This window comes from Electrophorus electricus, chromosome 2, assembly GCF_041902795.1.
Source record: "Electrophorus electricus isolate QZ-2024a chromosome 2, ASM4190279v1, whole genome shotgun sequence".
Lineage (NCBI taxonomy): Eukaryota > Metazoa > Chordata > Actinopteri > Gymnotiformes > Gymnotidae > Electrophorus > Electrophorus electricus.
Genome location: NC_137498.1, coordinates 2,013,401 through 2,028,626, shown reverse-complemented (window position 1 = coordinate 2,028,626; position 15,226 = coordinate 2,013,401). Strand labels below are relative to the sequence as shown.

General features: G+C 38.0%; 3 protein-coding genes across 3 annotated transcripts; all 3 read right to left on the bottom strand.

Moving 5' to 3' along the window:
* Positions 1–2,845: 2,845 nt before the first annotated feature.
* On the bottom strand, positions 2,846–4,085 carry LOC118241832 (trace amine-associated receptor 1-like). Its single transcript, XM_035529136.2, has one exon. The coding sequence runs from the start codon at positions 4,075–4,077 to the stop codon at positions 3,016–3,018; it is 1,062 nt and encodes a 353-aa protein (XP_035385029.1). The 5' UTR covers positions 4,078–4,085; the 3' UTR covers positions 2,846–3,015.
* A 4,139-nt stretch (positions 4,086–8,224) lies between these two features.
* LOC113567758 (trace amine-associated receptor 1-like) lies at positions 8,225–9,663 on the bottom strand. Its single transcript, XM_035529030.2, has one exon. It carries the CDS (start codon positions 9,655–9,657, stop codon positions 8,590–8,592), a length of 1,068 nt encoding a protein of 355 aa, XP_035384923.2. The 5' UTR covers positions 9,658–9,663; the 3' UTR covers positions 8,225–8,589.
* Positions 9,664–11,796: 2,133 nt separating this feature from the next.
* Positions 11,797–13,361, bottom strand: LOC113567763 (trace amine-associated receptor 1-like). The gene has a single exon (XM_026995866.3). The coding sequence runs from the start codon at positions 13,051–13,053 to the stop codon at positions 12,007–12,009; it is 1,047 nt and encodes a 348-aa protein (XP_026851667.2). The 5' UTR covers positions 13,054–13,361; the 3' UTR covers positions 11,797–12,006.
* Between the last annotated feature and the right edge of the window lie 1,865 nt (positions 13,362–15,226).

Genomic DNA, 15,226 nt, shown 5'->3' with positions numbered 1-15,226 from the left:
GTATATATACATATTATACATATACTGTACATACATTGTTATATATTTTTTGTATTTTTGTATATATATATTTTCTCATGCACCCCTGTTTCTTTCCTCAGTTTGGACCTGGCACTCACAAAACCATTTCACTGCAAGTTATGTATGACTATGTACATGACAAATAAACCAAACTTGAACTTGAATGCTAGTAAGATACCTCTTCTTGCCCCAAGTAACTAATAGCAGCAAATGTCATTGCCCCTGGACAGAACCAGTGGTCACAAAACCCGATCCCCATGCATAGAAGATGTCCTGGATTATTTGCTCAGCATGGCTCAGCATGCTGGATATGCAGAAAAGGTATTATCATGTAGCAGTATCCCAGATGTCTAATTGTTCACGTTAGACGCCGGACTCTTTCAGTTCAAATGATGGCTTACACGCGGTTTGATGTACCGGCATCATTTGAGTGTTTGATGGAGTGCATCCTTGTTGGTGGACCTGGCTGATGTACTGGTCCACATGTCTTGCTTTGACATTGTGCTCACCAGTCTGGAGGGTTCCAGATTTTTCAGTCATCAAACTGGTTGCATCTGAAAAAGTGCAACCTGTTTTCAGTGGTGTGTGAGCTTCCTGTATAACATCATGAGCAGAGCTGGAGTGGTAACTGGGGTCCATGCCGTGGAGGCCCAGTTGGTTACAGAGCTTCTGGTCCTGTCTTGCATCTACTAGTGCATTGTGCACAGGATAACTGACATAGCTGCTCCACTATACATGCTCAAAGCAAAGGGAAGTGCATTCCAGGAGTCTGAGAGTTCTCTTTGTGTCTTTTCTTTGCTCTCCATGTTCAGTCCCATGCTGAACGTCTGCAAAGTAATTTTGATGCCCTGCCTCATTGCTGGTGTACCAATGAAGAATCCTGGTTCTATACATGGCTGAATGAGGGATCAGAGCCAGCTGAGAGGAGTGCTTTTCCTGATGCCTTTAAGCCCAATGTCATTGTAAGGAGCTCCATTGTCCCCAGAAGAAGCACTCTCTTGGGTGTGAGGACAGCTCCAAACATGGCAATAACTTGACTGGTCTAAGATGCTGCTGCACTGATGTGGAGATCTAAGTAGACTAAGATGACCAAGGTGACGGTCATGGACATCTTGGGCCGCTTCTCCACCACAGACAGCAGAAACTGCTACATCCACCTGGCTATGAAGTAGCCCGATTCAGTTTATGCTGCTCCACCCCCCAAGTGTCAGTTTCATGAAACATATCAATCAGATGCTCACTGCTGGTAGCTGTCACCACTAATCACAAGTGTGACTAGGACCACCACTTACCCTTGGTCTGGTTGGCATGTCACTTCTCCACACAGGAGTTTACTGGATTTACTGCAGCTAAGGGACTCCTATACTACCACCACACCATGATCTAGACGACCAGGGGTCATCAGGGTCATGCCAACACTCACAAGAAGTCAAATTATGATATACAAAGACCAGAGAAAGGGACACTGCCCCAAACTTCAATTGGTGTGAGAGGGCCCCTACAAGATAAGAAAGCACTTAGGAAAGATTGTATACTGAGTGTCAGGACACCGTAGGCAGATGAAGGCACATCATGGTGCTTGAGCTGGCCAAGGTGGAAAACAAGACATGGACTTCGACTAGACCACAGTATTAGTTTTGTGCCCCTGTGCTTTGACAATTACACTCTGGCAGTTTCAATCATCGGTGTGATTGACAGAGAGGGGGTTGCTCCTGTCGTCAAGTTGGAGAAATGAAGAGGAGCATGGTGAAGACTCCCATAATGCAGTGCATTTTCACAGGTTTATTTACATCCAATTTGATGGTTAAATCATTCAATTTTCGAATTGTGCCTTTTTCAATGTAGTATGTTAGTGCTAGAAATATCTACCAATATATATCATGCAAAGTTTTCCTCAATCATCCTTCCCTCATTTTATACCATTAGGCTGTCTTTTTCTGTAGTTGTGCTCAATTAATTGAACAGTGTGTGTTTGAAAGATGAAGTCTTCTTTTGCGCTGATGCTACAATTAGTACCAACTCTATTTATTATTATGGCTGAAATGCTGAATGTGTTTTTTACATTTACTTTTTACTGTCTGCTACTCCACTCTAGCCAGGGATTTAGCTTGATATAATTCTCGACACTGACCTATATATGTTCATGTAAAGATATGTAGTTACAGGCTACAAAGCACTCTAGTAAGTTGCTCTGGACAGGGATGTCTGCTAAATAATCTAAATGTACTTTTGCATGGTTTTTCCATTCAGGGTGTTTTGTACTATAGATGTCCTGTATATCTTTTGATGTTCTGTGTAACCTCTGTACAGGCACGATGAACTGATGTTTCAAACATTATTTCACCATATTGCTATATCTTGTCTGTGCTACATATACATGTCATGTCTAGATACAGTAAAAGTAACAAGCTAAGTTTCCATTTGATTTCAATTTATCTAGTTAATGATGGATAACGACAAATAGTACTGGAATAAAATATTATAAAGTTCATGTTTTCATAGGCTGCTGTTCTCTTTTTTATACTACTAGAATAGACTTTTCTTGCACCACTTTTGTTTTCTAAATCTTAAATGTATTTGATTGTAAGCATAGTACACATCCTGTTGAACCTATTGACTTGCAGGCCTTAGTGGGGCTAGTAATTTTGTTTGAAGTAGCAGGAATTCTACTGTAGTAGCTTTGGAAATGTCTAAATTTGTTAGCTGCGTTCCTGCTTACATTTCTTTCTTGGACAAATCATTTGCATGGTGAAGTGTGAATCTACAGTGAGTCTATGCAGCACAACAAGTAACAGGTCTGCTTTTCTATGGCAAACATGTTTAGTTTATTTTAATGGATTAAATATTGCAAGTTAAATAGAAATTTATTAAAATGCAAATTCAGTTGATTCAGTACAAATGATTCAATACAGGAATAATGCAAATTAGTTAATATGAGAAGTATACAGTAAATGGCATGTAAGGGTTATGTACAGTGTAAACAAAATTATATTCTTAGGACAACTTTATTCTAGAAGAGTTTTGATGAAATATTTTACCAAATATAATCATTCTAAGTGCCTTTCTAAACCATCTATAAAATAATGCATACACAATAGGATTACATGCTGAGTTTGAATAGCCAATCCAACTTAGCACGTCGTACAGCTGTGGTGGACCAAAATTACCAGAAATTGGAATCACAATGCTATAGATATAAACTGGTGAATAACACAGTAAAAAAACTCCCATGACTATCGATAATGTTTTAGTGGCTTTGATCTCTGATTTGCTGATGGTTGGATTCTTCTTGGAGTTTTTCTTTCCAGAATGTTTTTTATCAGAACTGTCATAAAGGGCATTGTGAATGGAACGTGACTGCATCTTTGCAACAGTAAATATTTTTAAGTACAAACTGAGCATGACAGCAGCAGGGAGGTAAAAACACAAAATGGAGAGTGTCAGGCTTGTCATGGGTGCTAGATGCACCACACAGAGTCCTTTGCAAACTGCATTATCCTTGTAAAAATCTTCACTGCTTTTAGTATTGAAATATGGAAACATCATCACAAGGGCTGGAAGAGTAGCAAAACTCCAACTTGCAGCTATCAGAAACACAGCAACAAGAGGGGTTATCTTAAGGTGATACAGAAGGGGGTGACACACAGCATAGTATCGATCAACAGCGATGCACACAAGATTCAGCAGTGATGCACAGCACAACATAATGTTAAGACTGCTGTATATTTTACAGAATACAGTTCCAAAATACCAGCAGGTCTCTACAGTGCGCATCATCGTAGGAGGCATTGAAACTCCTCCAAAAAGCAAGTCAGCTACAGCCAGAGAAAGAGTGAAGTAGTTCGTTGGTGTATGGAGCTGCTTGAAATGAGTGATGGTTATAATCACAAAAAGGTTTCCAAATAAAGTAAGAAGTACAATGGCTCCAGTGACAAAATATATCACAGCTCTAACAGTGAGAGGATAGATAAGCTTCTGACATGAGTTAAGATGATGTTCATAACAAAGAGAAATGTTTCCTGTGTTTCCATTTTCTGTTAGGTCTTTGTATGTCATGCTTTTCCTTTTTCTGCAAAGAAATATGACATAAAGTAGTTATGTAACCATCATTCAAGTAAACAGAGCAGAAAACAAATGCCTTGTTAAGTCATTTCAAACAGCCATTTATGCAGACTTATAATATTGCAAAAATATGTAAGCTAGGGCTATATTAAGGCAGTATCATTGGTAAACTGAGCACTAAACATGGTCTCTTACTCAGCTGTAATTAATAGCAGTTTTAGTACAATCTCTTATTCAGTATTTTCTTTTATTTATATCAGTTCCTTCATTTCTGCCATTACCTCTCTCTGCATGTCAGGGTAATGACAGTGCTGATCAGAGAGCTGCTTTCATTTATAGTCCCACAGTCCTGCAGAAGAAACACATCTCTACTAAATCACGCCTGTGTACTGGTCATGTGACACTGTCATGTGATACATCACCCAACAACCAGCAAATCAGATCAATGTAAGAATCATAATGACACCTCTGACAAAAAGAGTGAAAATATTTAATATGTAGCTGGTGCTTCCCATTTAACTTCCATTTGTTCATATAAAACACATAAAACAAACCAACAGAAAACATTCACACTCCGAAATCTTATTAAACTGTACTTAATTTCTTTCATTTGAACATTTTACTGCATAATATATAGTCACAGTAATACGTGGACATATGGTTGCAAATTTTGCATTCATTGTCATGCTGTGTGTTCCAACCCTGTTCAATGAACAGCCAATGTCCATATGAAGTCTGCTGCTTTCCTGCAGCAGAGAAATTTCTCACCCCGAATGTATTCTGGTCAGTGCATTTACATTTACACCATTTGGCAGACACTCTTATCTAGAGCGACTTACAAAAATGCTTCGTCATTTACTCATAGAGTGCAGTGCAGCTCTTCTTTATACAAGTTTTCAGCAGATAGAAATATCACCCTAAATGCACAAACAGAGCACAAAGCAGAGCACTGTTGGCATTATCATAGTTATTATTGCAAAATATTCATCATACAAGCTGTTCAATCAGAAAGTGACCATATCCATATTACTTTTGTTTGTCTTTAGGTTTGATGATAAATATGACAATGTAAATGTTGAGTGCACCAGAAGTAAATATGTCAAATCAAATCAAATAAAAAATGTATTTACATAGTGCATTTTACACCAGATGTTTTCACAAAGCAGCTTTACAAATGTCCAAGACTATGCCCCCAGTGAGCTAGCCAAGGGTGACTGTGGCAAGGAAAAACTCCCTAGAGCATGAGATAGAAACTTTGAAAGGAACCAAGACTCAAAGGGGGGGCTCACCCAGCCCACCCGGCCCACCCTCCTCTGGCCGTCAATGATCACCACAATAATGATTTAAAAAGAAAAATGTAAAAAAAGAAGAAAATAAGAAATTACTGTCTAGTCCAACTTTCTAGAGGTCTTAGTCTTGTCCTAAGGTGTGCATGTGTCCGAGACACATCCCGCAAGAGAATGGCCATTAAGGGCAATGGAGAAGTAGTTGGCTAGGGTGGTGGTGTGGTGCGCTACAGGAAGGGACATCAGGGGGAGGTACAAGTAGCCATGGCAGCTGAGAGAGGTTGAGGCTCAGTAACATCATGACATCAGGGGAAGGTGAACCTCAGCAGAAAGAGAGAATAGATTAGGCATGTCCAGGTACGAGGGTGTGTAAATTAGGAAACTATAATGTGCAATGTTGGACTCTGGCAGATCTAGATATAGCAGCACAGCTAAAAGGAAAGAGCCAGAAAGAAACACAGGCATGAGGGCACCCTGGAACATCAGCACTCCACTCTCAGTCATCAAACTTGAGTGACTAAAGAGAGGTGAAATGACAACATCATGCCATCCCAGTTTACCAGAACTCTCAATGCCCATGGACCCCCAGATCTATACTTTACCTAAGATAGGAAGTAGGTAATAAAATGTTTGACTATAAAGGTTTTCAGCCTTGCCTTAAATATTGAAACTGTGTCTGAATCTCAAACATTTACAGGAAGGTTATTCCACAGTGTGGGAACTTTATAGAAAAAGGCTCTACCCCTGTGGTAGATTTTCTTATGCTTGGTACTAGTACCTTTTGATCTAAGCAGACATGGTGGATCGCAATGCACTAAGAGTTCTCCAAGGTACTGTGGGCCAAGACCACTCAGTGCTTTGTAAGTATTTAAAAGTATTTTATAATCAATATGAAATTTTACTGGGAGCCAAAGTAGTTAAGATAGGAGTGATGTGATCAAATTTTCTACTTCTAGTAAGCACTCTGGCTGCTGCATTATGAACTAGCTGGAGCTTGCTTAGGCAATTGTTTAGGCACCATAGTATAGCCTGAAAGTAGAGCATTACAGTAATCCTATTTTGAAGTAATAAATGCATGGACTAGCTTTTCTGCATCATGTGAGGAGAGCATGTTCCTAATCTTTGAAATGTTCTTAAGGTGGAGAAAGTCAGTCCTAGAAATATTACATGAGCTTTGAAATATATGTCAGCGGGAATGTTAAGTGCACCAGGACTAAATGCAATATTGTGTTATTATAATAATCCAAAACTGCAATTAAGATAACAAACTACAATGAAAGCCTTCTGGGTCTCCACCATAAACCTCAGGTGCAGCAATGTGGTAGGACAGAGATCCTGAAGTGGGGAGCAGAAGCAGACCATAATGCAGTGCACATTTCCATGTGTTTATTTACATCCACTTTAATGGTTAACTTGTTGCCCTGGGTGAGTGCACATTTAAATTTACAGCATTTAGCTGACAATGATTGTAAGACCAACACGACTTACAATTCTGACTGAATACAGCTTGAGCAATTGAGGGTTAAGCGTCTTGCTCTGGGGCCCAACAGTGCCAACTTGGCTTGAACTGGCAACCTTCTGATTTCTAGTCAAGTACCTTAACCACTCAGCTTCTCTGACCCTCATTTGAGTTTCCACACCTGTCCCTCATTTCTAGCCTTGTTATGTTCATGTATTTAAAACCTGTCTTGTTACCTTTGTCCGGGCTGTTCATTGTTTAGTTTATTGGATGTTGGGATATTTGTGAAAGCCCATATCTGTATGCCTGTTTCTTTCTACTCCAGGTAGCCTACTATGTCTGTTTCCGAGCCTTCATGTTTCCTAGCCTATGTTATAGCCTGCTTCCCTTGTTTGCCTTTGCGTGTTTTTGGCTCATAATTTATCCCCGTAATCTCCATATTGGCTCAATACCCCTGGACTACTCTGACGACTTTGACTTTGGATTTGCCCCTAATAAATCACGCTCTTCTCCGCACTTGCGTCCGCCTCCTTACCGCTCAAAATTACATAATGTGTGTGTACGTGTGTGAAATGTGCCATTTTCTCTGTAGTATGTTAGTGCTGGTCATATCTACCAATATCTACCAATATCTACCAATATCTACCGAGCAGTTATTCCCTCAGTCACGGTTCCCTCATTTTATACCATTAGGCTGTCTTTTTCTGTAGTTGTGCTCAATTAATTGAACAGTATGTGTTTTAAAGATGGAGTCTTCTTTTGCGCTGATGCTACAATTAGTACCAACTCTATTTATTATTATGGCTGAAATGCTGAATGTGTTTTTTACATTTACTTTTTACTGTCTGCTACTCCACTCTAGCCAGGGCTTTAGCTTGATATAATTCTCGACACTGACCTATATATGTTCATGTAAAGATATGTAGTTACAGGCTACAAAGCACTCTAGTAAGTCGCTCTGGACAGGGATGTCTGCTAAATAATCTAAATGTACTTTTGCATGGTTTTTCTATTCAGGGTGTTTTGTACTATAGATGTCCTGTATATCTTTTGATGTTCTGTGTAACCTCTGTACAGGCACGATGAACTGATGTTTCAAACATTATTTCACCATATTGGTATATCTTGTCTGTGCTACATATACATGTCATGTCTAGATACAGTAAAAGTAACAAGCTAAGTTTCCATTTGATTTCAATTTATCTAGTTAATGATGGATAATGACAAATAGTACTGGAATAAAATATTATAAAGTTCATGTATTCATAGGCTGCTGTTGTCTTTTTTGTACCACTAGAACAGACTTTTCTTACACCAGTTTTGTTTTCTAAATCTTAAATGTATTTGTTTGTAAGCATAGTACACATCCTGTTGAACCTATTGACATGCAGACCTTAGTGGGGCTAATAATAATTTTGTCTGAAGTAGCAGGAATTCTAGTGTAGTATCTTTGGAAATGTCTAAATTTGTTAGCTTCATTCCTGCTTGCATTTCTTTCTTGGACAAGCCATTTTCTGTATGGTGATGAGTGAATCTACAGTGAGTCTAGACAATACAACAAGTAGCAGGTCTGCTGTTCTGTGGCAAACTTGTTTAATTTAGTTTACTAGTTTAAATTCTGCAAGATAAATAGAAATTAATTAAACTGCAAATTCATTTGATTCAGTCCAAATGATGAATTACAGGAATAATGCAAATTAGTTAATATGAGAAGTATACAGTAAATGACATGTAAGGGCTATGTATAACATAAACAAAATTCTATTCCAAGGACAATTTTATTCTAGAAGAGTTCTGCTGAAATATTTGACCAAATACAATAATTTTGAGTGCCTTTCTAAACCATCTATAAAATAATGCATAAACAATAGGATTACATGCTGAGTTTGAATAGCCAATCCAACTCAGCACATCAAACAGCTGTGCTGGACCAATATAACCAAAAATTGGAATCATAATGCTATAGATAAAACCTGGTGCATAAAACAGTAAAAAAACTCCCATGACTATCGATAATGTTTTAGTGGCTTTGATCTCTGATTTGCTGATGGTTGGATTCTTCTTGGAGTTTTTCTTTCCAGAATGTTTTTTATCAGAACTGTCATAAAGGGCATTGTGAATGGAACGTGACTGCATCTTTGCAACAGTAAATATTTTTAAGTACAAACTGAGCATGACAGCAGCAGGGAGGTAAAAACACAAAATGGAGAGTGTCAGGCTTGTCATGGGTGCTACATGCACCACACAGAGTCCTTTGCAAACTGCATTATCCTTGTAAAAATCTTCACTGCTTTTAGCATTGAAATATGGAAACATCATCACAAGGGCTGGAAGAGTAGCAAAACTCCAACTTGCAGCTATCAGAAAAACAGCAACAAGAGGGGTTATCTTAATGTGATACATAAGGGGGTGGCACACAGCATAGTATCGATCAACAGCGATGCACACAAGATTCAGCAGTGATGCACAGCACAACATAATGTCAAGACTGCTGTGTATTTTACAGAATACAGTTCCAAAATACCAGCAGGTCTCCACAGTGCGTATCATGCTAGGAGGCATTGAAACTCCTCCAAAAAGCAAGTCAGCTACAGCCAGAGAAAGAGTGAAGTAGTTAGTTGGTGTGTGGAGCTGCTTGAAATGAGTGATGGTTATAATCACAAAAAGGTTTCCAAATAAAGTAAGAAGTACAATTGCTCCAGTGACAAAATATATCACAGCTCTAAAGGTCAGAGGATAAACAAACTTCTGACATGACTTAGGATGATGTTCATAACAAAGAGAAATGTTTCCTGTGCTTCCATTTTCTGTTAGGTCTTTGTATGTCATGTTTTTCCTTTATCTGCAAAGAAATATGACATAAAGTAGTTATGAAACCATCATTCAATTAATCAAGTGCAGAACACATATGTCTGGTTGTCATTTCAAACAGTCATTTGTACAGTCTCATGATATTGCATAAATATGTAAGATAAAACTATATTAAGGCAGTATGTACACTAAATATACACTGTGCACTAAACATGGTCTCTTACTCAGCTGTAATTAATAACAGTTTTAGTACAATCTCTTATTCAGTATTTTCTTTTATTTATATCAGTTCCTTCATTTCTGCCATTACCTCTCTCTGCATGTCAGGGTAATGACAGTGCTGATCAGAGAGCTGCTTTCATTTATAGTCCCACAGTCCTGCAGAAGAAACACCTCTCTACTAAATCACGCCTGTGTACTGGTCATGTGACACTGTCACATAACACATTCCCCAACAAACAGTGAATCAGATCAATGTAAGAATCATAACGATGCCTGTGACAAATAGAGAAAAAATATTTAATATGTAGCTGCTGCTTCCTATTTAGCTTGCGTTTATTCATACACATAAAACAAAGAGAAGCTTTCAGAGAAGCTTTACATTCGGAAATAAATCTCATGAAATCTTATTAGTATTTAATTACATTAATCTTCATATTTACTGCATTCTACATGGTCATGGTCATAGATGGTCATATGGATGCAAACATTGTATACATTGTTATGTTGTGTGTTATAAGCCTGTCCAACTAACAACTAATGTCCATTTGACCTCTGGTGCTTAGCAGGTTGTTTCATTAACATTTCTCCAAGTAGTTGTAGTATTTTAGATTTAAAATGCATATTGAAAAGTTTTTAAAACTCGTGGCGGAGGAATTTTAATAATAATTGTAATAAATTTTGCCAGCTTTTCTTTTTACCAGTTTTCAGCTTGTGGAAATATCACCCTACATACACAAACCCCACACATCATCAGAACAGTGCTGAGCACTGTTCTAGTTTGGTTGGTTTTATCATATTTATTAATGCAAATATACTTCATATAACCTTTTCATTTAGGAAATGACCATATCCATATTACTTTTATGTCTTTAGGTTTTTTCTGCCTTTCTTTTTCTTTGTTAAGAAATGTCAGGGTGAACGTAAATATTACGAACAGATGGGGTTCAATTTTACCATCAGCATCGAATGCGGGCACAGTAGAATTTAGCTTGAAGTCTGTGGAATGGCCATATGTGTCAGAATCTGATGCAAAAATTCCACATGTATATATTGATGCCAAAGGCTTCTAAGAGTAAACATATGATGAACCATATCTGCTGAATACATTCTCCTTAATTGACTTTTGTGCAGTTCATATAACATGGGCCTCTACTGATGATGGCTTACTGAGTTCATATAACATGGGCCTCTATTGGTGATGGTTTACTGAGTTAATTTAATATGGGACTCTATTGATGACGGCTTACTAAATTAATATAATATGGGTTTCTACTGGTGATGGCTAACTGAGTTTATATAACATGGGTTTCTATCAGTGCAGCAAATTTGTGCACTACAATACACCTGACAAAGCACATGGAATTATAAGTTTCAAAATGTGAGTTTCGCAGTATAATGCAATACAAACACTGAAAGGCTTAACAGCATAATGCATTATAAACACTGAAAAGGACTTACTGATTCTGCCAGAACTGTCTACATGATGTAGCCATGTGCCATGTCACTCCTAACTGTGACTCTTTAATGAACAACCTACAGAAGGTGCAGCACAGCTCAGCACAGCTCTTCACAGTAGAGTGCAGATATGCCATGGATGTGGTGAGAAACTGACAGTAACTGTGACAGACATTGAAACCACTCCAGTCAGTGGAGTTAATAACAAAGATAATGGTGGTTAAATACAGCTTATTTTGGGAAGTGTGGTTTATATTGAACATCCTAGTTGACTTGGCAAACACGTATGTTTTCATGACATCACGGATAGTTCTGTCTGAATCTGAAAGCATCAGACAGCTTCAAACCCACTGAGAATTAACTGGGGCCTTTACAAAGGTGAAGTAGACAGAAGATCATTCTGAATCTGGACACTTTCTAGACTTTTTTTGGTTTCATAAAAATTACATTAAATTGAGATGAAGCAGGGTTCTGGTTTTATTGTATCAGAAGGAAGCTGAACTCATTCACCTTTCCAGGATGATAGTTTTGCAAACAGGATCATAGTTAAGTCTGAACTATTTTTTACAATAAGATGCCATAAGTGAGGACAATGAATAGAAATAACAAAAATTCTTTGAAACCTCACAACTTACAAGTTGCTTGAGAATCTATTAAACAGTCATTTGAATAAATTAAATACTCTACATTTTATTCTGAGCCCAGTTCTATACTTGAGGAATTATTCTTAAATATTTTGCCTAATAAAATAACTTTGAGGGCCTTTCTAAACCATCTGTAAAAGAATGCATACACAATAGGATTACATGCTGAATTTGAATAACCTATCCAGCCAAATATATCAAACAGTTGAGGTGGTCCATTGCAACCAAAGTATATCACCATTAGAGTGTAAATTGAAAATGGTGCCCAAAATGATAGAAACCCTCCCATGACAATTCCCAAAGTTTTAGTTGCTTTTTTCTCTGCCTTATTAATGGTGAGCTGCCCTTTGGATGAGTTCAACCTCGAAAGAGTGTTGCGTATTGAACGCGATTGCCTCTGTGCCACAAGATATATTTTCAGATAAATGCTCACCATGACAATGGTGGGAAGGTATAAAGAAAAGGTGTTGACAGTCAAACCTGTCATGGGCCCTAGAATTACTGCACAACCCCCCTCACATGCAATATTACGGTAATAGAAGTTTTCATTACCTTCAATACTGACCTCCAAAAATACCATCCCAAACCCCACTGAAACAGACAAGGTCCAACAAACAACAATAATGAACACGGTAGTGAGAGGAGTCATTTTACTGTGGTACCGCAGGGGGTGACACACTGCATAATATCTTTCAATAGAGATAAATGCCAGATGTAACACAGATACAGTACACAGTGTAATGTCGAGACTGCTGTGTATTTTACAGAACAATGTTCCTAAATACCAGCAGGTCTCCACAGACCGTATCATACTGGGAGGCATCACAAGTCCTCCGACAAGCAGGTCAGACACAGCCAGTGAGAGAATGAGGTAGTTAGTTGGAGTGTGCAGATACTTGAAATGAATGACAGCTATGATTACCAGAACATTTCCAACTAATGTAAGTAGTACAATGGTCCCAATAATAAAATAAATTACAACTCTCAAAGCCAGTGCATAATTGAGCTTCTGACAAGAGTTTGGAACAATTTCAAAACAGAAAGAAATGTTTCCTGTGCTTCCATTTTGACTTAGGATTACATTTAAGTCCATCCTGTAAAAGACTAGTGTGGTTGAGTTGTTACTGGATGCTTCTGTAGAAGAATGGGATATCAAACATTTTTACTATAAAAAGAAACAATATTATACAAAAATGTAAAAATGCATTTAAACACAGCAACTTACTTTACAGGTATTCACTATATTCACTATATAGTCTGTACTGTAATTATAATGTTACAGATATTTGTTTAAAAATCTAAAATTACATCTATATTTCATGTTTGCACATTATACATTATACATATACTTTTTGACTGTACACATTATCTAAAACATAGATATTTTCATGATTAATTATGATAATGTATTGTATTGATTTTAGTCTTTTTTTGTATTATTTAAATTCCACTAGTGCATGCTGGACTTACCTGTGCCTGTGTATGAAGAATACAGAGTTTCTCATTTATAGGTCTACAGAGCTCCACCAGGTGATCTATCAACACCTTTACATCACTACGTCATACTGATCCCTGAAGAATCATCTTGATGGTGAGCAAATGTTTGATTTACATACTGTAAATTGATGTTGAACTGAAATAATCTCTTGCTTTGATAATAATTTCTTTATTTTACTTAATTATCTTATAGTAATTATCATTCTTTAATAGAATACATGGTGGGCTATAAATAAAGAGTATTGTAAGAGTATTGTATCCTGAGCCAAACCATTAGATCTTTACATAGGGCCCAGCCCACTCACTACATACTAGAAACCACATCATCACAAGCTCTTCACTTGGGTCATCAGGTAGGTGTTCTGTCGGAACACTTCGGGTATATCAATTATGCCATAAATAATCAGACAGACGATGAATCTGAGAGATGTTATCTACTGGCGTTTTCTAAGGTGTCCTCTTTCCATACAACAACAAGGAAAAAACAAATCCCAACATTCTGTGCACCACTTCAAGTACGGCATAACTGAAAGGTCAACATGTTAAAAAATACATCACCGTAGGCACCTGTCTTCATTGGTGTTTTGCAGAATTAAGCCCAACACCTCCAGAAGGCTCAACAGTGAGATATCCCTCCCCAGCACACATGCACACACACACACACACACACACACACACACACACACACACACACACACACACACACACACACACACACACACACACACCACCAAGCATTCCCCAATACAGAACATCCATACTGGCCTCCCGGATGACTAAGGCCATACTCAGCCTCACTGGCAGCAGAAGAAAATTAGAAGAAACTATTTACATAAATACATTTTATTATTTATTTACATAAATACATTTAGCCAGGATTCTGCCTTTCTTTTGCTTCAGTGAACTCTGTTGATTCTAGGTTATTTGATAAAGGAAACATATAGAATCAGCTGGCATGCCAAGTGGGTTATGTGCAGCAGTGTACAACATTGTGTACACCTCTGGCAACTATGTAATTGGATAGTGTAATGGTTAAGGCCGCACACAGAAGACAGTTGTTCAGTGTCTTTGTCTGGCAAGTGCAAAAAACACTGGCTAACACCATTAAGACTCTTTCATCAAGGCTTCTATAGTTCACCCTAAAATATGTGAGCATAAACAAAAGATGTTTCAGATGTTGCCTGGATTAACAAGTTCAGCATCAAATGTTGAGGAACCAGGATAGTTCAGTGGTGACTGGGTTACTGGATCAAATCAGATATTGATGAGATCAGATAAAACAGAACTAATGGAATGCTACAGACCCAGTGAACAAGGCTACATGAAGAGCACTGAAACAGTGTAGATGTTTACTCCAACTTAATCCACCCCTCCCTACTGAACAAGATGGGCATACACATGATGCTCTGCTGTTGTTGAATTTTTTCACAGGCCATGGCCAGACCTCTCTGAGGTTCCTCATCACAACTGTGATCTAATATTATTTGTAGATTATTCCTCACTCATGAGATTAAATAGCTCTCCAGGAGTAGGCTATTTTTTCTATCATCACACTGGTCAGCTCAAATTCAGAGATGATTGTGTGTGACAATCATCAAAGATAGTTGATCTCACTGCCAAGCATGGAGCCCAACAAGGATGGCCTTGTCCTTCACCTCCTTTTAGATGCTCAAAGCTGCATTTCCTTTTCTATCCCAAGATGGAATTCTTGCAGCTCTTGTAGCACCAGAGGGCAGCAGAGGGCAGAAGAAGGGAAATGGAGAGAACAC